The sequence below is a fragment of the Moschus berezovskii genome, chromosome X (genome assembly GCF_049115385.1).
Source record: "Moschus berezovskii isolate FMDL1 chromosome X, NW_MosBer_1.0, whole genome shotgun sequence".
NCBI lineage: Eukaryota > Metazoa > Chordata > Mammalia > Artiodactyla > Moschidae > Moschus > Moschus berezovskii.
In genome coordinates this window covers 110,783,924-110,810,767 of record NC_142488.1, presented here as the reverse complement: position 1 = coordinate 110,810,767, position 26,844 = coordinate 110,783,924, and the positions used below count along the sequence as shown (strand labels likewise).

At 44.1% G+C, this 26,844-nt stretch overlaps 1 protein-coding gene and 1 pseudogene across 3 annotated transcripts; both read left to right on the top strand.

Annotated features, from left to right (window-relative positions):
• The first annotated feature begins 3,340 nt into the window (after positions 1–3,340).
• Positions 3,341–15,516, top strand: LOC148773434 (uncharacterized). Of its 3 annotated transcripts, none has more exons than XM_088833965.1 (3): positions 3,341–3,615; positions 14,126–14,480; positions 15,224–15,516. In XM_088833965.1, exons 1-3 carry the CDS (start codon positions 3,594–3,596, stop codon positions 15,297–15,299), a joined length of 453 nt encoding a protein of 150 aa, XP_088690091.1. In that variant the 5' UTR covers positions 3,341–3,593; the 3' UTR covers positions 15,300–15,516. The 3 variants fall into 3 exon arrangements, with proteins under 3 accessions (XP_088690091.1, XP_088690090.1, XP_088690089.1); XM_088833964.1 differs by lacking the exon at positions 3,341–3,615 and adding an exon at positions 13,789–13,930; XM_088833963.1 differs by lacking the exon at positions 3,341–3,615 and having other exon boundaries at positions 13,789–14,480.
• Positions 15,517–18,729: 3,213 nt separating this feature from the next.
• On the top strand, positions 18,730–19,093 carry LOC148773433 (non-histone chromosomal protein HMG-14 pseudogene; annotated as a pseudogene).
• The last annotated feature ends 7,751 nt before the right edge of the window (positions 19,094–26,844 follow it).

Genomic DNA, 26,844 nt, shown 5'->3' with positions numbered 1-26,844 from the left:
CAAGGTGCCAGGACACACTCGAACAGGAAATGTAACCACTTCTGCCACCTCCACTCGATTTTGCAGTGGCCCTGGGGAACCGCCCAACAGTGCAGTAGAACAAGTGCCTTTGGGGTATTGGGTGTGGAGTGGAGAGCTGTTAAAGTACTCTCAAAGACAGCATCAAAACCTCCCACATTCAGAGTGAATTCCCTCTTCATTTTGTATAAAGTTATAAAGCACTTCATTTATAAGCTCTCCTCATTGGACCCTTGGGGAACTTAGGCTCAGGGCACTGAAGGGGCTTGCCCAAGGTCACAGAGCTGAAAGATGGTGGATTCTCCTGATGCAAAAATCCTCACAACATTTTGTCTCCACATTGCGTGCTCATGTCCAACTCATTCTGACCTTACGGACTGTAGCCCGCCAGGCTCCTCTGTCCATGGGATTCTCTAGGCAAGAATAGTGGAGTGGGTTGCCATTTCCTCCTCCAGGGGATCTTCCTGACCCAGGGATTGAACCCGCATCTCTTACATCTCCTGCAGTGGCCGATGAGGTCTTTACCACTATCTCTGCCTGGGAAGCCCTCTGTCACCACATGTCACATCAAATGGCAGGATAAGAAATGATTTTTTCTTTGCTGTCTCCATCAGAGGTTCATGACAGGTGAGTGAGTTTGGATACATCCTTGGGAAAACACATGCTTAATGCTTCCAGGAAACTGATAAAGTTCTGGTTTCCAAATAAGCCAAGGGAGAACCAGATATCTGACAATCATTTAAAAAGAACCAGCACTCTCTGAAGTTGGGAGCATGGAGACATTGCTCCAGGATCCTCCCAAGTAAACAGGGCTTCGAAACCATCGTCTGATGTGTTCCTTAATGGAGATTCCGACACTGTTTCCCTTAGTGTTTTTCAGTAGATTTGTTACGAGGGAAAAGATGGTCTTTCCCTTGAACATGTGGCTTCATTGGTGCTCTGGCTTGAGTCATCATTCCCCTAACATATTCCACCACCATGAAGGCCTAAATTGGACATATTTCTTCACCATGAAGACCTAAGGCTCTGCCAAAAAGGTATCCATGAACAGAGTTATGCTTTATGCTTTTTGTTTTTTTGAATTTTTTGGCCACACTATGCAGCACATGGGAGCTTAGTTCCCCAATCAGGGATCGAACCCATAAACCCTGTATTGAAAGTGTGGACTTTTAACCGCTGGACCACCAGGGAAGTCCCTGGAGTCATGTTTTTGGTGCTCATTTAAAGTCTCTCTTGCATTATCTGAATGTTCTTTTGTTATGCCCTGAGCCCGGTCCCCCCATACTGGTAGAATAAGACACTCGCAGCAATGCAAAAGCAAGAATGGGGTTTATTTCTAGCTTGAGCTGGGGCTCATGCCTCCTCCAGCACAGTGGAGTGCGGACAAGAGCCCCGATCCCAGGTCACAGCGGTTTTTATAGTCTTAGATTATTACATAAGCACCTATTTTTGTTCAAAAGATCAAGCTGGCAGAAGCTCATTGGCCAGTTTATGCGTGCGCGGGGATTTTCTGGGGGATTTCCCTTTTTCCTCTGATTGGTCTGATTTTTGGCGCCGGCGGGACTTTTCTAGGGAGGAGTTTCTGTGAACTTAGCCTCCACCCTGTCTCCAGGAAATCAAAACTTAGGCCTAAGCAAGGTCTCATCTGGCTACTCAGATGTTAGGGATCCTAACACTTTCAGTATAAAAACTTGAGTCCAAACATTGGCTCAGTGGTAAAGAATCCAACTGCCAGTGAAGGAGACATGGGTTTGATCCCTGGATCGGGAAGATCCCCTGGAGAAGGGAATGGCTACCCACCCCAGTATTCTTGCCTGGGGAATTCCAAGGACAGGAGCCTGGTAGGCTACAGTCCATGGGGTTGCAGAGAGTCAAGACACGACTTAGCAACTAAACAGCAACAATGAATGTACATATCTTGAAATCCGTACATTAAAATGTGAAAATATTTTTCCACAGGGGCAAAATGTTATCACATCACACACAAGCCAAAACCATCTTTTACAAGATGAAAAATACAAAGGAATTATTTACCTCATTTTTAGTGTTAACCTTTTTATTCCTGGACTTCCCTGGTGGCTCAGACGGTAAAGTGTCTGCCTACAATGCAGGAGACCCGGGTTTTATCCCTAGGTCGGGAAGATCCCCTGGAGAAGGAAATGGCAACCCACTCCAGTATTCTTGCCTGGAAAATCCCATGGATGGAGGAGCCTGGTTGGCTACTGTCCATGGGGTCGCAAAAAGTCAGACATGACTGAGTGACTTCACTTTTTATTCCTGAACGCTTTCCTTCCCATGATCCATTGTATTATTAGGTCTGACTGGATCAAAATATGACCCAAACCCCAAACTAATGTTCACTGGAGTAGAAGTGAGAGTGGGGGTGTTGCAGAAACCAGTACTTGAGAAACCAAGCACTGCTGAGGTCCTTTAATGGACCAGAACCTGGTGGTCCGGAGTCAATGACAAGAAAGTAAAAGAGAGAGAGAAAGAGGCTGATATTCCTTGGTTTACGCAGAAAACCAATAAAGCCCTTGACATGGGGCTTCCACTGCTTCATGTAGGCACCAAGCGCCCCCTCGACGAGGTGATGGCACAGTGTGCCCTCTCGAGAGGGTCTTAGAAGCCTGGGCAAGAAAGTGAGCTCAGCGGGCTTCTGTGCTCCAAAGAATTAGCCAGAGAGAGAAAAAAAGAAAGAAAGAAAAACACAGGGACCCAAGTTCTGATGGAGCAAAGGTGTTTTATTCAACATAGTGTGGGTATATATACTGTATTACAAGGTAGCTATTTTCAGCAAAGATAAAAATAAAAAGTCCAGACCTACAAATTATCCTAAGGCAATCCTTATCAAAGAGAGAGGGCTGTAAATAATCACTTTTACCGTATGGTTCATAAAAAGGAAGAGGGTTGTAAATAGTTACTTATCACTGTATGGAAAAACTAAGGAAGGAAATGCATGCATTCCTCAGTCCTGGGAGCGGTTTGTCAACTCCTTTTAATTCCTGAAGGGACAGGGGATTCATGACAGATGCAAAACAGCACATAGGAAGCCTCCTGTTAAGTGCTTCCTGACAAAGCAGCACACTCGGAGAGTTGGAGGACTCAGGTTTATTACGCCGGCGGGCCTAGAGGAGTTAACACTCCAAGCTCTGAGCCCCCAACAAAGGGGTTACAGAGTTTTTATACATGGACAGGCATGATTAAGCAGGTTTGTGGGTTTGCAGGGGCTGGGTGATTGCAAAGAGCAGGACAAGGGTGAGTGAGATAAGCTCCAGTTCCTAGTATTGTGAGTTCCCACTTTCTGAGACCTACATGATCCAGACTTTGCAAGGAGCAAGCCGAGTTACAGAGGCAGAAGGAGCGAGAGGTTATGTAAAATTTTAACTTTTCCTCTTCAGGGGTGAGGGGATTTTCTGTCAGAGAGACTCAGAATGTTGCCCCCAAATAAATATCAAAGTGGAAAACAAATAGATGCATCCTCTTTTCAAGTATGGGACACTGCTGTTCCAAATCCTTGAGAGCCCATTAGTATTTTAGTAGTCAGTGATAACATCCCCTGTGGCTCCAAGTCAAAGATGAGCTGTTTCCTTATCCAAGGTAAGTAGTTTGCTAACCAATCAGGTATTCACTCTCAGGGGGAGCCTTTACCCTCTTCGTGTCTCTGCCCTTTCTCATTTCTCCCTTGCAGCAGCTGTCTCTCTTCCCTATCTGTCATAAAATATCCACAGGGTTTGTCCATTGATTAAGCATAATGATCAATTGTTTTTAATGGGTGAGTTTAGATGGCTCTGTGCTGATGTCAAGTACAGGAGTGGTGGAAGCCGTGGGCTCTGGGCAAAGAATACATCTCTCTGCTTCTAGAAAGGAGGCCAGAGGTGTTGTTAGTTTTGCTCTTAATGGTTCATTTCCTCCTCTTTCTGGGCCTCAGGGACTCCATTAGCAAAAATACATATAAAAGCCCTGGCACACAATAGCGTCCAGTAACTGAGCTGTAACCAGAATGATCAGAGTGTATCGGCCATTGATAAATGTTAAGTTTGCTTTATGTCGGTGATAATCAATAGGCTTAAAAATAGCTAATACTATATGCATATATCCCCTCCCTCTTGAACCTCACTCCAATACCTATGGCTGATTCATGTTGAGGTTTGACAGAAAACAACAAAATTCTGTAAAGCAATTATCCTTCAATTAAAAAATAAATAAATTTAAGATTTTAAAAAGAGCTAACATTTAAGTTAACACTTGTCAGGTGCCAGGTACTGTATTAGCCACTTTACATATGTTAACACATTTGATCCTCATAAATGAAGTAGATTGTATTAGTGTCCCCCTTTTTTTATTCTCTATCTTACAGCGGAGGAAACGAGTACAGAAAGTTTCAGCCATTTGTTCAAGGTCAGGGGTCAGAAACGCAGACAGTCTGACTGCCAGATAACACTTGTCTGCCTGGATTGTAGCCATCTCATCAGGTTGTCTTGACTCTTCATGTGAAGAACCTAGCACCAAACTTGGAATTGGAGAGAGCTACTTCAGTTATCTAAGATTGATCCCTCCAAGAAGAAACAAAAATGGTGCTTCCAAGTCCTTTTTCTTAGAATGTGAGCTATTCTCCTGGTCAAATACAGCACAGCATTGTAAAGGAACTTTCTGGATGAGGTCACCATAGCTGAGACATACTTCTCTTTCTATGTCAACAAGTGATAGCTTTCTGGACTGCTATGTGGTAAATGGAATAGCTCATCAGAGATGTCCATGCCCTAATCCCTGTACCCTGCCAGTGTGTTACCTTACATGCCATCTGCAAGATTGACTTTGAAGGTATAATTAAGATTATGGACCTTAACATCCTAGATTAGCTGGATGGGGCTAATCTAATCACATGAGTTCTTAAAAGTCAAGAACTTTCTCTGGTTAGAGATAAGAGAGATGTGGCAGAAAAAGTAGTTGGAGAGTTTCAAAATATAAGAGGAACTTGGCCAGCTCTTGTTGAAGGAATGCCACATGAAAATCATGAGAAGGTAATGAGGTTTGACAGAAAACAACAAAATTCTGTAAAGCAATTATCCTTCAATCAAAAAATAAATAAATTTAAGATTTTAAAAATAGTTAACATTTAAGTTAACACTTGTCAGGTGCCAGGTACTGTATTAGCCACTTTACATATATTAATACATTTGATCCTCATAAATGAAGTAGATTGTATTAGTGTCCCCCTTTTTTTTATTCTCTATTTTACAGTGGAGGAAACAAGTACAAGGCTAGGACTTTCCCTACCATTTTAAAACAGTGCTGACATCAGGCATTGATGTCACCCGCTTTTTCACCCGCTTCGGAATGGTACTAAAGTTTCTCTGACAATCTTTGTTGTTAATTTAAGTGAGTGGCCTAACACATCTTAGTAAATGAGGGCTTTTAAAAATTTTATTAATTCTCAAAGGTCACTCACTGAAACTTACAACAAATAAGACTGTCAGAGAAAACTTTAGTACTACTCCTCAGCAGGTGAAAACCAGCTGATGTCAGCACGATTTTAACACAGTGGTGGCTCAGACAGTAAAGAATCCTCTTGCCAATGCAGGTTCCATCCTGGGGTCGGGAAGACCCCCTGGAGAAGGAAATGGCAACCCACTCCAGTATTCTTGCCTGGAGAATTCCAAGGACAGAGGAGCCTGGCATAGAGCCACAAAGAGTCAGACATAACTGAGCGACTAACAACAGTAACACATTTTATCAGGAGTGTACCCATATATAATCAAATGTATTTACATCTATCAAATGGTTATTCTACTACATTAATTTTTCTTTTGCTGTAAAAAAATTTTATGTAGCTAAAGGATTCTGATTTTAAAAATAATTTCTAGATTTCCTACCTTGCTTTAAAGAGTCTCCTCAAATTCTTGATTATGTACAAACTTCCTAAATTTCTTCTGAAATGTACTGCTTTTAAAAAACATTTAAATATATAATTTTCATATACTGTATTTCCTGTGTGGACTGTGGTAGACCCAATTTATTTTCCTCCAGAAACATGAAAAAAAATTTAGTACTACTCATTGAAAAACTATCCTAGACTGCCTGATTTGAAATTCTTACTTTACTAAACAACACATTCTCATGTATATACCTGAATCAGTTCAGTTCAGTTCAGTCACTCAGTCGTGTCCAACTCTTTGCGATCCTATGAACCACAGCACACCAGGCCTCCCTGTCTATCACCAACTCCCAGAGGTTACCCAAACTCATGTCCATTGAGTCGGTGATGCCATCTAACCATCTCATCCTCTGTTGTCCCCTTCTCCTCCTGCCCTGAATCTTTCCCAGCATCAGGGTCTTTTCAAATGAGTCAACTCTTCACATCAGGTGGCCAAAGTATCGGAGTTTCAGCTTCAACATCAGTCCCTCCAGTGAACACCCAGGACTGAGCTCCTTTAGGATGGACTCGTTGGATCTCCTTGCAGTCCAAGGGACTCTCAAGAGTCTTCTCCAACATGACAGTTCAAAAGCATAAATTCTTTGGCGATCAGCTTTCTTCACAGTCCAACTCTTACATCCATACATGACTACTGGGAAAAACCATAGCCTTGACTAGATGGATCTTGGTTGACAAAGTAATGTCTCCACTTTTTAATATGCTGTCTAGGTTGGTCATAACTTTCCTTCCAAGGGGTAAGCGTCCTTTAATTTCATGGCTGCAATCACCATCTGCAGTGATTTTGGAGCCCAGAAAAATAAAGTCAGCCACTGTTTCCACTGTTTCCCCATCTATTTCCCATGAAATGATGGGACCAGATGCCATGATCTTAGTTTTCTGAATGTTGAGCTTTAAGCCAACATTTTCACTCTCCTCTTTCACTTTCATCAAGAGGCTCTTTAGTTCTTCACTTTCTGCCATTAGGGTGGTGTCATGTGTATATCTGAGGTTATTGATATTTCTCCCGGCAATCTTGATTCCAGCTTGTGCTTCCTCCAGCCCAGCGTTTCTCATGATCTACTCTGCATATAAGTCAAATAAGCAGGGTGACAATATACAGCCTTGGCATACTCCTGTTGCTATTTGGAACCAGTCTGTTGTTCCATGTCCAGTTCTAACTGTTGCTTCCTGACCTGCTTACAGGTTTCTCAAGAGGCAGCTCCTGAATCAAGCCCCAGATTATTCTGTGCCAGTAAGATATTTACTAGACTTCCCCAGTAGCTCAGCAGTAAAGAATCTGCCTGTAATGCAGGAGACCAGGATTTGATCCCTGGGTTGGGTGGATCCCCTGGAGGAGGAACTGGCAACCCACTCCAGTATTCTTCCTGGGAAAATCCCATGGACAGAGGAGCCTGGAGGGCCACAGTCCTTGGGGTCGCAAAGAGTAAGACGTGACAGAGCGATTGAGCACGAGTAATATATTTACTAACGACAGTATCACTGTATTTCCTTTTGATGACAATAGTTTAAGTTTTAATACTAGCAGTAAAAATATAATGGTAGCTAATGTTTTTGCATGTTACTGCTCTAGGTGCTTCATACATTAAAATTCTTAAACTTAACTACTCAATAATATATTAATAGGTACTATCATAATTTTCTCTTTTGGGAAACAACTTTATTGAAATATAATTTCTATACTACTACTTACCAGTTTTTCTTCTGTTTTTATTTCTATTCATCTGTTCCTTCTATTTCCTTCATGTTCATGTATTTGGTGTGTTTTAACCTTACATGGTGTAAAGGTCAATTTTTTGGTTTAAAAAAAATTTCAATCTTTGATAAATCAAAATCATACCACCAGCCTAAAAAGAAAAAGAAAAGCATGAGAAGGAATGAGGTCAGTGTCTAGTTACAAAAACTGACTCCCAGCTGACAGACAAGAAAACGAGGTCCTTGGTCCCACAACCACAAGGAACTGACTCCTGCTAACAATTTGAATTTGACCTTGGGAGCAAATTTATCCCCAAAGCCGCCAGGAAGGAGCGCAACTCTGCTGACACCTTGATTTCAGCCTTACCTTGATTTCAGCCTTGTGACACTCTCAACAGAGGATTCAGCTGAGCGACATTTTACTTGCGCTACCATACTACACAATTGGGAAAGAATAAATTTGAATTACTTTAAGTCACTAGTTAGTGTCAGTTGCTCAATCATGTCTGACTCTTTGTGACCCCATGGACTGTAGCCCGCCAGGCTCCTCTGTCAATGGAATTCTCCAGGCAAGAATACTGGAGTGGGTTGTCATTCCCTTCTCCAGGGGATCCTCCCAACCAAGGATTGAATCCAGGTCTCCTGCATTGCAGGTGGTTTCTTTACCATCTGAGCTACCAGGGAAGTTCTTCAGTGACTAACTTTGTGTTAATTTGTTTTGGCAGAAATGGCAAATGAATACATGGTGTTTAGGAAGATTCCAAGACTATCTCTGGTTACTGTGGCAAAGTGCTCAATGATTAGAGGGAGAGGTGAATTTGGGGCTTCCCTGGTGGCTCAGTGGCTAAGACTCTGCGCTCCCAATCCAGGGGACTCAGGGTTTGATCCCTGGTTGGGGAACTAGATCCCACATGCCACAGCTAAGAGTTCACATGCTGCAGCTATTAAGATCTTGGGTTCCACAAGTGAAGATCCCACATGCTGCAACTAAGACTCAGCACAACCAAAGAAATAAGTATTTAATTTATTTAAAAGTTACCATTCAGATGAAGAGGCTTTTTTTCTGGCTCATCAAGTTCACACATTGTAACATCTTATATGTAGAAAATCTCCATATAATTGCAGCTGGCACACACTCCTGGGGTGGAGCCTGGCTCTCCTATCAATAGCTGGCAGCACAGCCAGGAGCAAGTCACCATATCCCTCAGGAGGTCCAAGGAGAATGGGAGGAGAACATGGTCATGAGATGCACGTGATTCTTCCTGCACTAGTTCTTCTTTAAAATATATATATATTTATTTAATTTTTGGCACCGCTGGGTCTTCATTGCTGCACGTGGGCTACTCTTCGTTGCAGTACACCAGCTTCTCATTGCAGTGGCTTCTCTTGTTGCAGAGCACAGGTGCTCAGGCTTCAGTAGGTACGGCACCTGGGCTCAGATGCTCCATGGCACATGAAATCTTCCTGGACCAGAGCTCGAACCCGTGTTCCCTGCATTGGCAGGTGGATTTCCAACCACTAGACCACCAGGGAAGCCCCTGCACTAGTTCTTTAACCTGGGAGGAAAATGAACAAATTGAAGGAAGAAACAGAACAGGCTCTATCTTGAAAGCAGCACTCCATCTTGGGCCGGAATGTGGACTTTGAGCTATACGCCCAGTATCTATGGAAACGACATACCAACTGGAAAACCAGGCCCCCCAGAAGGAAGAACCCCAGGGCTCTCCATCACCTAAAAGAATATCCTAATTATCTGTGTAACCGAATAGAATCATACATTCTATTATGCTTATTGGGGTATGACCACAAGCCTATTGATAACTGTCCACTGTTAACTACCTAGGCTTAAGGCATATGAATCACAAGTTAACTTTGATTGTATCTTTCTTTTTTCTTGTTCAGATTAGTTTCAGGGAACCTTATACACTTAGGGTATATAAGGTTTTCACAAAAACTGGTCGGGGTCCTTGGCTAAGAGTAGACTCTGCCTTGGGCCCGCCGGTACAATAAACTGCACGCCACTATCTGCATTGTCCTTCTGAGTGAGTTTGTTTCCTGGAATCCATGGCTACAACAAAATAACAGGGTGTGGTTTGGTAAATCGTTTCAAGCAGACAAGAAAGTTGAAGGAATACCACAATAGTGCTCTGGCACAACTTTCACCTATATTTCAAAATTTTGTATATGTTCTCATGTTTGCTTTCTCTATCTCGTGAACTTTGAAAAAATATATTCACAGTGATCATGACATGTATGTTCTAAATACTTCCACTATCTCCTTAAAAAAGGAAATACATAACCCCCATGCTATAACCTAGGTACCACTAGATGTCTGTGTCACTGATTTGTTAGTCAAAAAATAAAACTTATTTGTTATTTCTAGTTATCTCTTTGTTGTTGCTATCCAGTCACAAGTCATGTCCAACTCTTTGCAACCCCATGAACTACAGCACACCAGGCTTCCCTGTCCTTCACTATCTCCCAGAGTGTGGTCAAACTCATGTCCATTGAGTCGATGATGCCATCCAACCATCTCATCCTCTGTCATCCCCTTCTCCTCCTGTCCTGAATTTTTCCCAGCATCAGGGTCTTTTCCAATGAGTTAGCTCTTCTCATCAGGTGGCCAAAGTATTGGAGCTTCAGCATCAATCCTTCCAATGAATATTCAGGGTTGATTTCCTTTAGGATTGACTAGTTTGATCTCCTTGCTGTCCAAGGGACTCCCAAGAGTCTTCTATAGCACAACAGTTCAAAAGCTCCACAGTTATCTCTAATTCACAACTTACAGTACTATTGAAATATCTATATGTCATCATCTAACTAAAATAATAATTTATAATTGAGAAGGAATTTTCTCAAATTCTCAAAGGTGTTTTCCAGGTCTCACCTTTAACAACTTATTCTACTTCTCTCTAGTTATCCATAGTTAACTATACACCTAGTTACCATTATTTACTTATAGTAATAGCACATTCCTCCAAGAAAAACAAAGATTTTAGGCATGAAAGTTTTCAGTTTTGGAGTCTGAAGTAGTTTTTTAGTTGTTTATAGCTCTCTCCAGTTAAATATTTACATCAGTTCAGTTCTACCATTAATTACCTACATTTAAATAATTTCTTCCAGAAGAAATATTAATTTAAGAATATTTTCAACATCCTGACTTCAAGTAGGTTTCTAGTTGTCTCCAGTTATTTCTAGATAGGTAGTTACCTAGGTACCACAAATTGTCTATAGTCCTAACATATTAATTCTATGAGAAATATGACTTTGGGTTCGACAAAAATGGGTTTTCCAGCTTCCTGCCTTCACCTACTTAGTCTAGCTATAGGTAGTTATCTCTATATAAATCTTACCTAGGTGAGTCTATTTAGAGGGCTGCTTCCATATTACAAAAAGCTGTCACACGACCTGTGTAATGGATATCCTAGCTAGGCTAAGGAACATCAGGATCATAACCATTAGAGGTTTCTCAGATTATAACTAATCCCAAACCCAAATTGCTCATTGTAGGTGAGGTGAGTAGGGTGAAGAACAAGAGTTCTGGAAGATGGTCCCAAACAAAGGGAGAGAGAGGAGGGGAAAGAGGAGGATGAGAAGGGGAAAGTTGGGCACCAAGGAGGGGACTAGAGGAGGCAAAGAAGAAAAAGAGGAATTTAGCCCAAGTCCAGGGGCTTTCCAGGTGGTTCAGCGGTAAGGAATCCGCCTGCCAATGCAGAGACACAGGTTCCATCCCTGGGTCAGGAAGATCCCCTGGAGAAGGGAATGGCAACCCACGCCAGTATTCATGCCTGGAGAATTCCCTGGACAGAGGAGTCTGGCGGGTTACAGTCCATTGGATCACAAAGAGTTGGACACAACTGAGCGACAAAACAACAACAACCCAGTCCACACAGTGCCCAGCATAAGAAACCCGTGCACTTTTGCAGAGGGCCGGCAATCCCAGACGCTATAGCGGCACATAGCAAAGCAGACGCTGTATCCTCCACAATCGCTTCCAGGGCCAAAGCAAGGGCCACGTGCAGTGTTCTACACTTGCCCTCTGACATCAGTTCAGTTGCTCAGTCGTGTCCGACTCTTTGCGACCCTATGAATCACAGCACGCCAGGCCTCCCTGTCCATCACCAGCTCCCGGAGTTCACTCAAACCCACCTCCATCGAGTCGGTGATGCCATCCAGCCATCTCATTCTCTGTCGTCCCCGTCTCCTCCTGCCCCCAATCCCTCCCAGCATCAGAGTCTTTTCCAGTGAGTCAACTCGTCGCATGAGGTGGCCAAAATATTGGAGTTTCAGCTTTAGAATCAGTCCTTCCAATGAACACCCAGGATTGATCTCCTTCAGAATGGACTGGTTGGATCTCCTTGCAGTCCAAGGGATTCTCAAGAGTCTTCTCCAACACCACAGTTCAAAAGCATCAATTCTTCAGCAATCAGCTTTCTCCACAGTCCAACTCTCACATCCATACATGACCACGGGAGAAAACCATAGCCTTGACTAGACGGACCTTGGTTGGCAAAGTAATGTCTCTGCTTTTTAATATGCTATCTAGGTTGGTCATAACTTTCCTTCCAAGGAGTAAGTGGCTTTTAATTTCATGGCTGCAATCAGCATCCACAGTGATTTTCGAGCCCCCAAAAATTAAGTCTGACACTGTTTCCCCATCTATTTCCCATGAAGTGATGGGACCAGATGCCATGATCTTTGTTTTCTGAAAGTTGAGCTGCAAGCCAACCTTTTCATTCTCCTCTTTCACTTTCATCAAGAGGCTTTTTAGTTCCTCTTCACTTTCTGCCATAAGGGTGGTGTCATCTGCATATCTGAGGTTACTGATATTTCTCCCAGCAATCTTGATTCCAGCTTGTGCTTCTTCCAGCCCAGCGTTCCTCATGATGTACTCTGCATAGAAGTTAAATAAGCAGGGTGACAATATACAGCCTTGACGTACTCCTTTCCCGATTTGGAACCAGTCTGTTGTTCCATGTCCAGTTCTAACTGTTGCTTCCTGACCTGCATACAGGTTTCTCAAGAGGCAGGTCAGGTGGTCTGGGATTCCCATCTCTTTCAGAATGTTCCACAGTTTATTGTGATCCACACAGTCAAAGGCTTTGGCATAGTCAATGAAGCAGAAATAGATGTTTTTCTGGAACTCTCTTGCTTTCTCCATGATCCAGCAGATGTTGGCAATTTGATCTCTGGTGCCTCCGCCTTTTCTAAAACCTGTTTGAACATCTGAAGTTCACGGTTCACATATTGCTGAAGCCTGTCTTGGAGAATCTTGAGCATGACTTTACTAGCGTGTGAGATGAGCGCAACTGTGCAATAGTTAGTACAAATTTGGATTACTGGTTGCATTTGCAAGGAACAGGCTGGATTTCTTGCAGGAGGCATCCAAGCACACTGTGTGCTCGGCAAATACAGCCCCAAGTTCCCACGCCCCAGTACCCCCCAGGGAACGAGACGGGCTCTACTTTCACCACCTTATTGCAAAAACCCAGCAAGTAGTCTCCCACCTAATCTTTCCGTCTGAATCACTAGCCCGTTTCTTGGACTTTGAGAGCGAATGGAACAGAAACACAGTCCCATCCATTAATTACCGACTTCCCAGAGGAAAGTTGCGCTCAGAGCCCACGTGACAAGGGGGATGAGTGTCGTCTCAGCCGGCTGGGGTTTCTGGGGCCCCACAGTTTCTCCAGTCCCATCTCTGCGTCTCCCGCTCCAGGGGTCCTGGGGTTGCGGAGCAACCAATGGCAACCAGCCTGAGCCCATCGAGGGCCAGGGGGAGAGACGTTCTCCCAACATTTCTCCCAGGCTCCCGGGACGCCACACTGAGGTCTCATTCCCTGCCTCCTCCCCTGTCCCAAGTCAGCTCGCACAATCGGGAGAAGCTCCTGGTTCAGGACCGACCCAAGGCAGGAGCCGGGAGTATTCAGCCCAGCCACTAGTGGGAGCTCGCGCGCCCCCACACGCTCGCCCCCTGCCAGGAATCTCCCCACGCGCAACCCTCTACTCTATGGCCACGCCCTGTCCACGTGCACGCTCCAACGGCTACGCCCACCGCACGCGCTGTTACTGGGAGGTGCACGTAGCCGACGCCGAATAGCTAGTGCGTGTGCGTGAGCGTGAGCGTAAACGGCCGCAGACTCCCAACGCCCGCCATCAACAGCGCAGAGTGGGACGAGGCGCACAGCTGCTTGGAGAGCGCTAGCGACATGGACCGTGAGCCCGGACGCCACCACGAAGACTCCGGTTACCTCAGCCTGGGAGTCGACGAGCTCCAGGAAGAACCTGGTCAGTGCCCGGAGCGGGGTAGGTGCTCTGGCGAACTCGAGGGAAAGGCCCTTTTCCTGGGAGAGGCGAGTGGACGGGACGCGGCTGTGGCACCATCGCCGTCGCCGTCGCCTCTCAGGTCGCGGGCCTGCGCCTCCCGCCGCCCCGCACACTCGGCGCTCCGACGCCCAGACTTGTTGTCTATTTCCTTTCCAGATATGAATATGCCCACCGAGGTCTCGGGCATCGCAACAAGTGCTGCCGTCGAGGAGGAGTCGGGATCAGAATCTGAGCCGGGAGCGGCGGCAGCAGCAGCAGAACAGGCCCAGGTTGGGGCGGGAGCTCCCGACCCCAAAATCGAAGAGATCCAGAAGGGCGGCGGCGGCGGCGACGAGGAGGAGTTGTTCCCACAGGAGCAGATGCAGGCGGACGCCGAGGACCCGCAGCCCTCGGACAGGGAGCCACGCCTCCACCGGGAGCCACGCCTCCACCGCTGCTCGTTCAGGCGGCTGGAGCTGAAGGAGCTGGAGTGCGTTTTCCAGCGCAGCCAGTACCCCGATGTGTTCGCTCGGTAAGTGGCTTTCTCTGGAGGCGCCCAAAATTTTCTGGGACGTTAGGGCTCTTCTTCTGACGCCTTTGGCGCTGTCCCTTCCCCAAGAGCCTGAACTTGGTATGGGGCTCGAGGCCCTTGGAGGCTGCCCGCCCTTAGGCTCTCGGGTTGGGGCAGTGCCGTGAGTGAGTGAATTAACTCCGGAAACATAGGTTTCGGTGAAGAACGTTTCATTGGATCGGGGTTTAGGTCAGTGGGAGGCGAGTGAGACCCCGTTGTGCAAGTGTAGGATTGAATCTTGCCTTTATTTAAAATTTTAGATAATTTGGTGGTCGTGCAGTTTTGCGCATTTAGTCTTTAAGTATTTATTTGGTTGCACCTGGTCTTGGTGGCGGCATGCGCAATCTTTAGTTTCGGCCTGTGGAGTCTAGCTCCCTGACCAGGGATTGAACCGCATCCCCTGCCTGGGGAGCGAGAAGTCTTAGCCACTGGACTACCAGGGAAGTCTCTGTGCATTTAATCTTGATTCTTAAATAGTGCATTAAAAACACTTAACATTGAATACTGAGTTTTTCAGAACTCCCATAAATTTTGCGCACAAAGGAAAATTCTCCCTAAAGAGACCCTGGAACTGGGTATTACAAAAGTATGTTCCCTGGGCATTTGGGAGAATACAAATTTTAAAACAAGCATAAAATGTTCATCGTATATCTAATTTCGTTCACAACTCCAAATACTGAATATTTGCCATTTTCTCCCCTTAGGAAGGAGCTTGCAATGCCAGTCGATGCAAGCGAAACCAAAGTGCAGTTCAGTAAGCCTGAAACCAAAAATTTGTGAGGGCAGCAATTATAAAACCTGCTTCAAGTCTTGGACACTTTCGTCCTAGATATTCTCAAGTTTGTTTTTCTTTTTTTGATGTCTTTTCCATGTTTATCAATTGAGTTTTGAACTTTGGGAGCTTTGGCAATTGGAAATGAGATAAGTAAACACCAGTTTATGGAAATTGCCAATTATCAGAAGTAATGTGATTTCCTGAAAGAGCAAGAAAAGGAAATTACCGTTGTTCCTATTTCATGTGAAAAATTAAACATAATAAAGTTCCTTTATTGAACTGATATCCTTTTATTATTTATTTATCCTTTTATTCCTGGTATCCTTTATTGAGCACTTTGTGGAGTCATGTTGGGGCTGGGTCTGATCTGGGAAGTGCACATTAATGCATTAAGTATCTAGGTTATGAGAGGGTTCAACTCTACTACTTAAAATATTGGAAAGTTCTTAGCTAAATGAGTGAATTTATAAATATTCAGGCACTGGAGTTAGGGAATAATTCACATACACTGTATGAGTGTCTGTTTGGTTAGGTTGAGACTGATATGGGGAGACAGCTTAAAAGTCCAAGTGCGTGGTACTCCTGCCATTGATTTTAGTCTTCAGTAAAGCAGTGTAGAAAGCGACAGCCCTACATCTTTTTAAAAAATATTTATTTGGTTGCACCAGGTCTTAGTTGGGGGTATGTGGGATCTAGATCCCTAACCAGGGATTGAACCCAGGTCCCAGCATTGGGAGTAGGGAGTCTTAGCCACTGGACCACCAGGGAAGTCCTAGCCCTACCACTTAATGTTTGGTATGTTATGATGTGTCAGCCTGAAATCATTGCTAAAATAGTGATATTATGGTGGAGGGTAGGAGCAAGGTGTACAAACTAGAAATTTGTCTAAAAATTGAAACAATTTTGAATAAAGTGGCACTGAGCTAAGAGTGAACAGTTTAAGACAATTGCATACAGTCAAACCATACACCTGGTGGTTGGGGCTCAAATTGAACTTTATAAGTGAATATCCTCTTGAGGACTTTCTCATATCAAAAGATATTTTTTGATGGTATTATTTTAAAGAGGTGGGTTTTGTGGAATCTGTTTGGTGGGTGGTGGGGGTGGGGTGGGGCGGGGGGGAAGCTTTCAGTTCAGGCCAGATTCTTTACCTGTGTTCACTTGAAATACTTTTGTTTGTTCAGGCAGTGATGACTGACTGTAGGTCACGAGCTTACCATTTGAGACTGTGGAAAACCATAGGCTGTATAAAGAGAGTATTTATCCAAAAGTCCCAGATGAGTTTATTAGCTTTGCTTCATAGTGCCTGTGTGAGTGCAGTGATGGATACTGGCTGCTGGACTGGTGGTGGTGATTTGGACCCCAGTGAGCTAAATTTTCCTCACCTCTCTAGGCTGAAATATCAAGGCAGTGTCCAGGGTGTCAGCAATTCTTATGTCCCAGTAAGACAAACCACAAGCCCCCTGGGCCCTCTATAACCAGGCCTGCCTTGTCTATTTAACTTGAGGGAAACCTGTTTAAAAATCCAACTTGCTCATATTGAGTATCTCCTTCAGACGGAAAGAACTTTTTTTTTCCTTTTTAAAAAAATTAATTTTAATTGGTGGCTAATTACTTTACAATATTGTAGTGGTTTTTGCCATACATCAACGTGAATCAGTCATGGGCACACATGTGTTTCCCATCCAGTACCCCCCCTCCCACCTCCCTCCCCATCCCATCCCCCAGGGTCCTCCCAGTGCACCAGCCCTGAGTGCCCTGTCTCATTCATCAAACCTGGACCAGCGATCCACTTCACATATGATAATATACACGTTTCAATGCTACCCTCTCAAATCATCCCATCCTCTCCTCCCACAGAGTCCAATAGACTGTTTTTTACATCTGTGTCTCTTTTGCTGTCTTGCATATAGGGTCATCATTACCATCTTTCTAAATTCCATATATATGCGTTAGTATACTGTATTGGTGTTTTTCCTTCTGACTTACTTCACTCTGTATAATAGGCTCCAGTTTCATCCACCTCATTTGATTCAAATGCATTCTTTTTAATGGCTGAGTAATATTCCATTGTGTATACGTACCACAGCTTTCTTATCCATTTGTCTGCTGATGGACATCTAGGTTGCTTCCATATCTTAGCTATTGTAAACAGTGCTGTGATGAACATTGGGATACATGTGTCTCTCTCAATTCTGGTTTCCTCAGTGTGTATACACAGCAGTGGGGTTGCTGGGTCATATGGCAGTTCTATTTCCAGTTTTTTAAGGAATCTCCACCCTGTTCTCCGTAGTGGCTTTACTAGTTTGCATTCCCATCAACAGTGTAGGATTCTTCTTTCTTCTCCGCACCCTCTCCAGCATTTATTGCTTGTAGACTTTAGATAGCAGCCATTCTGACTGGTGTGAGATGGTACCTCATTGTGTTTTTTATTTGCATTTATCTGATAATGGGTGATGTTGAGCATCTTCTCATGTGTTTGTTAGGCATCTGTATGTCTTCTTTGGAGAAATGTCTGTTTACGACTTTGGTCCATTTTTTGATTGGGTCGTTTATTTTTCTGGAATTGAGCTGAGGAGCTCCTTGTATATTTTTGAGATTAATTCTTTGTCAGTTGTTTCGTTTGCTATTATTTTCTCCCATTCTGAAGTCTGTCTTGTAACCTTGCTAGTAGTTTCCTTCGTTGTTCAAAGGCTTTTGTTTAATTAGGTCCCATTTGTTTATTTTTGCTTTTATTTCCATTACTCTGGGAAGTGGGTCATAGAGGAGCCTGCTGTGATTTATGTCGGAGAGTGTTTTGCCTATGTTTTCCTTTAGGAGTTTATAGCTTCTGGGCTTACGTTTAGATCTTTAATCCATTTTGAGTTTATTTTTGTGTATGGTGTTAGAAAGTGTTCTAGTTTCATTCTTTTACAAGTGAAAGGAACTTTTAGTATGCTCAGCTTCCCCAACACCCAGGGTGACTCTATCCCTGGAAGGTAGTGGGTAGAGGCAGTTGAACCACTGAGGATCCACTGTTGAGATACATTTCTCCATCCTGTACCAGACATAGCATTAAAAGAAGGAAATGGGTGCGATCCATCAGCTGGACTAGCATCTAAGAGCTGGAAAAACCACTAACGAGTATTCACAGTGGGAGGAAAGAGACAAAACGAGATCTGGTTATCGGGAAACTTGGCACTTAGCGTTCACTAAGGGTAAACTGAAGGGAACGGGGCTGTGGTGGAAACTTTCCTAAGATATTTTATCAATATAGAAACAGCTTCTCCCAGTGGGATTTATAAGAGCCATAGCATAAAGAGCGGCATGTTGTCCGCGAGTCCCAGCAGCTCGGGCAGCAGGAAGAGCGGCAGCAGTCAGGCTACTCAGCCTCGCGAAGGCTCTTGGCACGCCGCGGCCCTCAGGCTCCCAGCTCTTGCCTGCCCCGCTGCCACGATGCCCAAGAGGTAGGGCAACTCCACAGAGGGGGCGGCGAAGGAGGCGCCCCAGAGGAGATTGGCAAGGTTGTCAGCTAAACTGGCTCCTGCAAAAGTGGAAGCCAAAAAAGGCGGCGGGAAAGGATAAATCTTTAGACAAAAAAAAGCAGACAAAAGGGAAAAGAGGAGCAAAGGGAAAACAGGTGGAAGTGGCCAACCAAGAGACTAAAGAAGACTTACCTGCAGAAAATGGAGAGACTAAAATCGAGGAGAGCCCAAGCTCTGATGAAGCAGAATAAAAAGAAGCCAAGTCTGATGAACACTGCACGCCCAGTCGGGTCAGTGGTCCCTTCTTGTACAATCCAGAGGAATATTTTTATTAACTATTTTGTAAATGCAAGTTTTTTAGTAGCTCTGAAACATTTTTATTATTTATTTATAATTTTAATTGGAGGCTAATTACTTTAAAATATTTTATTGGTTTTGCCATCCATTGACATGAATCCGCCCGGGTGTACATGTGTTTCCCATCTTGAATCCCCCTCCCACCTCCATCCCCATATCATCCCTCTGGGTCATCAAGTGCAACATCCCCGAGTATCCTGTATCATGCATCGAACCTAGACTGGCGATTAGTTTCACATATGATAATATACATGTTTTAATGCCATTCTCTCAAATCATCCCACCCTCGTCCTCTCCCACAGAGTCCAAAAGACTGTCTATACATCTGTGACTCTTTTGCTGTCTCGCATACAGGGTTATCATTACCATTTGTCTAAATTCCATATATATGCGTTAGTATACTATATTGGTGTTTTTCTTTCTGGCTTACTTCACTCTGTAAAATAGGTTCCAGTTTCATCCACCTCATTAGAATTGATTCAAATGTATTCTTTTTAATGGCTGAGTAATATTCCATTGTGTATATGTACCAAAGCTTTCTTATCCATTCGCCTGCTGATGGACATCTAAGTTGCTTCCATGTCCTGGCTATTATAAACAGTGCTGCAATGAACATTGGGGTACACGTGTCTCTTTCAACTCTGGTTGCTTAGGTGTGTAAGCCCAGCAGTGGGATTGCTGGGTCGTATGGCAGTTCTATTTCCAGTTTTTTAAGGAATCTCCACACTGTTCTGCATAGTGGCTGTACTAATTTGCATTCCCACCAACAGTGTAAGAGGGTTCCCTTTTCTCCACACCCTCTCCAGCATTTATTGCTTGTAGACTTTTGGATAGCAGCCATTCTGACTGGCGTGAAATGGAACCTCATTGTGATTTTGATTTGCATTTCTCTGATAATGAGTGCTGTTGAGCATCTTTTCATGTGTTTGTTAGCCATCTGAAGGTCTTTGGAGAAATGTCTGTTTACTTCTTTGGCCCATTTTTTGATTGGGTCTTTTATTTTTCTGGAATTGAGCTGCAGGAGTTGCTTGTGTATTTTTGAGATTAATTCTTTGTCAGTTGCTTCATTTGCTATTATTTTCTCCCATTCTGAAGGCTGTCTTTTCACCTTGCTTATAGTTTCATTTGTTGTGCAGAAGCTTTTAATTTTAATTAGGTCCCATTTGTTTATTTTTGCTTTTATTTCCAATATTCTGGGAGGTGGGTCATGGAGGATCCTGCTGTGATTTATGTCAGAGAGTGTTTTGCCTGTGTTCTCCTCTAGGAGTTTTATAGTTTCTGGTCTTATGTTTAGATCTTTAATCCATTTTGAGTTTATTTTTGTGTATGGTGTTAGAAAGTGTTCTAGTTTCATTTTTTTTACAAGTGGTTGACCAGTTTTCCCAGCACCACTTGTTAAAGAGATTGTCTTTTCTCCATTGAATATTCTTGTCTCCTTTGTCAAAGATAAGGTGTCCATAGGTGCATGGATTTATCTCTGGGCTTTCTATTTTGTTCCATTTATCTATATTTCTGTCTTTATGCCAGTACTATACTGTCTTGATGACTGTGGCTTTGTAGTAGAACCTGAAGTCCAGCATGTTGATCCTCCAGTTCCATTCTTCTTTCTCAAGATTGCTTTGGCTATTCGAGGTTTTTTGCATTTCCATACAAATTGTGAAATTATTTGTTCTAGCTCTGTGAAAAATACCATTGGTAGCTTGATAGGGATTGCTTTGAATCTACAGATTAGTTTGGGTAGTAATAGTATTACTCTTGGTAGTATGCTTATTTTCACTATATTGATTCTTCTGATCCACAAACACGGTATATTTCTCCATCTATTAGTGCCCTCTCTGATTACTTTCATCAGTGTTTTATAGTTTTCTAATCACGATGAAGATAATCACGATGGCGTGATCACTCACCTGGAACCAGACATCTTGGAATGTGAAGTCAAGTGGGCCTTAGAGAGCATCACTACGAACAAAGCTAGTGGAGGTGATGGAATTCCAATTTAGCTATTTCAAATCCTGAAAGATGATGCTGTGAAAGCGCTGCACTCAATATGCCAGCAAATTTGGAAAACTCAGCAGTGGCCACAGGACTGGAAAAGGTCAGTCTTCATTCCAATCCCAAAGAAAGGGAAGGCCAAAGAATGCTCAAACTACCGGACAATTGCACTCATCTCACACACTAGTAAAGTCATGTTCAAAATTCTCCAAGCCAGGCTTCAGCAGTATGTGAACCGTGAACTTCCAGATGTGCAAGCAGGTTTTAGAAAAGGCAGAGGCACCAGAGATCAAATTGCCAACATCCACTGGATCATGGAGAAAGCAAGGGAGTTCCAGAAAAACATCTATTTCTGCTTTATTGACTATGCCAAAGCCTTTGACTGTGTGGATCACAATAAACTGTGGAAAATTTCTAAAGAGATGGGAATCCCAGACCACCTGACCTGCCTCTTGAGAAACATATATGCAGGTCAGGAAGTAACAGAACTGGACATGGAACAACAGACTGGTTCCAAATAGCAAAAGTAGTACGTCAAGGCTGTATATTGTCACCCTGCTTATTTAACTTACAGAGTACATCATGAGAAACGCTGGGCTGGAAGAAGCACAAGCTGGAATCAAGATTGCCGGGAGAAATATCAATAACCTCAGAGATGCAGATGACCCCACCCTTATGGCAGAAAGTGAAGAGGAACTAAAAAGCCTCTTGATGAAAGTGAAAGAGGAGAGTGAAAAAGTTGGCTTAAAGCTCAACATTCAGAAAACTAAGATCATGGCATCCCGTCCCATCACTGCATGGGAAATAGATGGAGAAACAGTGAAAACAGTGTCAGACTATTTTGGGGGGCTCCAAGATCACTGCAGATGGTGATTGCAGCCTTGAAATTAAAAGATGCTTACTCCTTGGAAGGAAAGTTATGACCAACCTAGATAGCATATTAAAAAGCAGAGACATTACTTTGCCAACAAAGGTCCATCTAGTCAAGGCTATGATTTTTCCTGTGGTCATGTATGGATGTGAGAGTTGGACTGTGAAGAAAACTGAGCACCGAAGAATTGAAGCTTTTGAACTGTGGTGTTGGAAAAGACTCTTGAGAGTCCCTTGGACTGCAAGGAGATCCAACCAGTTCTTCCTAAAGGAGATCAGTCCTGGGTGTTCATTGGAAGGATTGATGCTGAAGCTGAAACTCCAATACTTTGGCCACCTGATGTGAAGAGCTGACTCATTTGAAAAGACCCTGATGCTGGGAGGGATTGGGGGCGGGAGGAGAAGGGGACGACAGAGAATGAGATGGCTGGATGGCATCACTGACTCAATGGACATGAATTTGAGTGTACTCTGGGAGTTGGTGATGGACAGGGAGGCCTGGCGTGCTGTGATTCATGGGGTCGCAAAGAGTCGGACACGACTGAGCAACTGAACTGAACTGAAACCATACTGAGTGATACCAGCAAAGAAGAGATTAACGGTTGTATCCTCCCCCAGCATCCTGGCTTCCCAGGTAGCTCAGCGGTAAAGAATCCGCCTGCCAATGCAAGAGATGCAGGTTCAATCTCTGGGTTGGGAAGATCCCCTGGAGAAGGAAATAGCAACCCATTCCAGTGTTCTGGCATGGAGAATCCCATGGAGAGAGGAGCCTGGCGGGCTACAGTCCATGGGGTCACAAAGAGTCAGACGCTACTGAACAACAACTGAGCACATACACAGAAGTACTGTTTTACCAGGCAGTCATTTGGTGGTGATGTGATCCCTCTAGGAAATGTTGGAATCCTGGAAGTGGAGCTAAAATAGAGTTCTTCACTGGATTTCCTGACTGGTAAACCCAGTTGGTCTCATTTGACTTCGTGTAGCCCACAACATGGAGAAGGCAATGGCAAGCCACTCCAGTACTCTTGCCTGGAAAATCCCATGGATGGAGGAGCCTGGTAGGCTGCAGTCCGTGGGGTCGCTAAGGGTCAGACACGACTGAGTGACTTCACTTTCATTTTTCACTTTCACACATTGGAGAAGGAAATGGCAACCCACCCCAGTGTTCTTGCCTGGAGAATCCCAGGGATGGGGGAGCCTGGTGGGCTTCCATCTATGGGGTCACACAGAGTCGGATACGACTGAAGTGACTTCGCAGCAGCAGCAGCCCACAACATGGACTGGGGTTTTGAAAACCTTGAGTGGACACCTCAGGAGTCAGTTACTGTGACAACATAACCCTCATTACATAACCTTCATCCTAAGAATGCTGCCTGACATTACTTTCACTTTGGGATTCATTGGAGACTTTCCTTACACTTCTTCGGTTAAACCAAAGCACTAGGCTGTCCCAATGAGAGGGAATCCTTGCTTAAGCCAGGTTGTTTTCTTTTTCTTTTTAAATATTTATTTATTTTTAATTGATTGATGATTGTTTTACAGTATTGGTTTGATTTCTGTCATACATCAACATGAATTAAAGCCAGGCTGCTTTTTTTTTTTTTGACTTGAAAAGCATTTTTATTTTTCAAATGATCACAGTGAATCTGACTTTTTTCTTTTGGTACACAGGTCTATGAGTTTTAACACATGTAGAAGTTCATGTACCCACAGCCACTATCAGGATACAAAAGAGTTCCACCCCTCGTGCTCCCCTTCATACCCCCTCACAAGGGAGGGTGGGACGGGCAGATACAGTCTGACTTCCTGCTGTCCCCTTCTTTGCGTGCGTGCTTAGTCGCTCAGTTGTGTCCACATCTTTGCGATCCCATCCACCAGGCTCCTCTGGCTGTGGGATTCTCCAGGCAAGAATACTGGAGTGGGTTGCTATTTCCTACTCCAAGCCAGGCTGCTTTTAAGAGAAATTTTTTAATAATTTTATGTATTTGGCTCTGCTGGGTCTTCATTGCTATGTGAACTTTGCTCTGGTTGTGTCAAGTGGGGGCTACTCTCTAGTTGTGGTGTGCAGGCTTCTCATTGTGGTGCCTTCTCTTGTTGGGGAGCACAGGGTCTAGAGCTCATGGGCTTCAGTAGTTGCAGCTTGTGAGCTCAGTAGTTGTGGCTCCCAGGTTCTAGAGCACAGGCTCAGTAGTTGTGGTGCACAGGCTTAGTTGCCCTGTATCAGCCAGGTCGTTTTTCTCAGCAGGAATATTCTCATTTTCCTTTGTGTAACCCTCACATGAGATTTCTTCATTTCAGGTATAACTGGTTCATTTTGCTGTACACCTGAAACTATCACAACATTGCTAATCAACTATACTCCAATAGAAAATAAGACATTTAAAACAAAAAGATATCTTCATTTGACAAATGAGACAAATATTCCCAGAGCCCTGCAGTAATAATCAATCAAAGAACCAGTGCCACTGAATCATGTGGCTCTTCCAAGCAAAGTGCCTTTGTCTTCTGTACCCAGCTTAAAGGAAGAAACCCTGGTGGTCTCCACACTACAAGGGTCATCAGTTCACACCCTTCATTTTACAGATTTGGGACACAGGCCCAGAGCAGTGGAGTGCCCAGCCCAAGAAAGCACAGAGTTCATCCCAGAGAAGGCCAGCTTCTCAGTGGCCTTGCTGTCTGCTGGGCCTTGTATCATCCAGTATGGCCAGTACCCATTCAGACTCAAAGCTCCCACCAAAGCCTGATCACTGAGTCATTTTACCTCTAGGAAAAGTAATCAACCTCCCCTGCAGAGGCATTCGGCCTCCTGTTGTCCATAGTTTCAGGTCCTGAGAAGGATGCAATTTGTACCCTCCTCACAAAAGCCCGAGTGTGCTTCCACTACAACAGCCCTCATTTCTCGTGATCTCCTTGCAAAGCCAAGTCTGCCAACCAGATGCACGATGCATGAGCAAGAGCCAGCCCTGGGCTTACACTGAATTAGCTTTTTTAGGAAAGTAATATTAATATATCAGCATGGAAACTGTCATTGTTGTTTAGTCGCTAAGTTGTGTCCGGCTCTTTTGCGACCCCATGGACTGTAGCCCCCAGGCTCTTTCCTCTGTCCGTTGGTTCCCAGACAGGAATACTGGAGTGGGTTGCCATTTCCCTTCTCCAGGGGATCTTCCCAACCCAGGGATCGAACCTGAGTCTCCTGCCTTGGCAGGTGGATTCTTTACCACTGAGTCAGTGCCCCGAAACTGTCACTAGGCAATTAATATTCATTTTGAAATTGATAATTTATGGTTTGCCTTGATCAATGTCACACTTGCTCCTTCTCAGACATCAGCATGAAGCTATGGGGCAGGGACATTTGGTGCAATGGTGTAAATATAATTATCAACTGCAATGAGCTATATCCACATACCCACCCCCCACCATCACCACACAAAGGATAGGTCTGCAGGTAAATGTCTGAATTCCTAATATTTACATGCCAATCTTTTATTATTTTAAAAATTAATTTATAAATTTATTTTTGGCTGTGCTGGGTCTTCATTGCCACGCAGGGCTTTCTCAAGTTGCAAGGAGTGGGGCTACTCTCTAGTTGCAGTGCACGGGCTTCTCTGTGGTGACTTCTCTTGTTGCGGAGCACAGGCTCTAAGCCCTGAGGCTTTTGGGCTCTAGAGCACAGGCTTAATAGTTGTGGCACATGGCATGTGGGATCTTCATGTCCCCTGCATTGGCAGGCAGATTCTTTACCACTGAGCCACCAGGGAAGCCCCAACATACCAATATTTTAGACTCTAGACATACAAAACACACCTCTTACATATACTCTCACTTTCAAAATCAAGGGACACCAGACATTGACATGGTGGCATTCAGACATGGATACATAACTGATATGCCTAGATTGTTTGAAGCACAGGCCCCAGACAAAATTAGAGCTGTTATGAGAACTGCAGGTTCTTTAGCATCAGTTCAGTCGCTCAGTCGTGTCCGACTCTCTGCGATCCCATAAATCACAGCACGCCAGGCCTCCCTGTCCATCACCAACTCCCGGAGTTCACTCAAACTCATGTCCACAGAGTCGGTGATGCCATCCAGCCATCTCATTCTCCGTCGTCCCCTTCTCCTCCTGCCCCCAATCCCTCCCAGCATCAGAGTCTCTTCCAGTGAGTCAACTCGTTGCATGAGGTGGCCAAAGTATTGCAGTTTCAGCTTTAGCATTAGTCCTTCCAATGAACACCCAGGATTGATCTCCCTTAGAATGGACTGGTTGGATCTCCTTGCAGTCCAAGGGACTCTCAAGAGTCTTCTCCAGCACCACAGTTCAAAAGCATCGATTCTTCGGCGATCAGCTTTCTTCACAGTCCAACTTTCACATCCATACATGACCACAGGAAAAACCATAGCCTTGACTAGACGGACCTTGGTTGGCAAAGTAATGTCTCTGCTTTTTAATATGCTATCTAGGCTGGTCATAACTTTCCTTCCAAGGAGTAAACGTCTTTTAATTTCATGGCTGCAATCAGCATCTGCAGTGATTTTGGAGCCCCCCAAAATAAAGTCTGACACTGTTTCCACTGTTTTTCCATCTATTTCCCATGAAGTGATGGGACCAGATGCCATGATCTTTGTTTTCTGAATGTTGAGCTTCAAGCCAACCTTTTCACTCTCCTCTTTCACTTTCATCAAGAGGCTTTTGAGGTCCTCTTCACTTTCTGCTATAAGGGTAGTGTCATCTGCATATCTGAGGTTATTGACATTTCTCCCAGCAATCTTGATTCCAGCTTGTGCTTCTTCCAGCCCAGCATTCCTCATGATGTATGTACTCTGCATATAAGTTAAATAAGCAAGGTGACAATATACAGCCTTGATGTAC

Bases quoted from the DNA above. Each gene is read 5' to 3' on its own strand.
- LOC148773434 (XM_088833963.1), top strand. From the start codon at position 13,852: ATGGACCGTGAGCCCGGACGCCACCACGAAGACTCCGGTTACCTCAGC. The intron at 14,481-15,223 runs GTAAGTGGCTTT...TTCTCCCCTTAG, and splicing joins TACCCCGATGTGTTCGCTCG to GAAGGAGCTTGCAATGCCAG.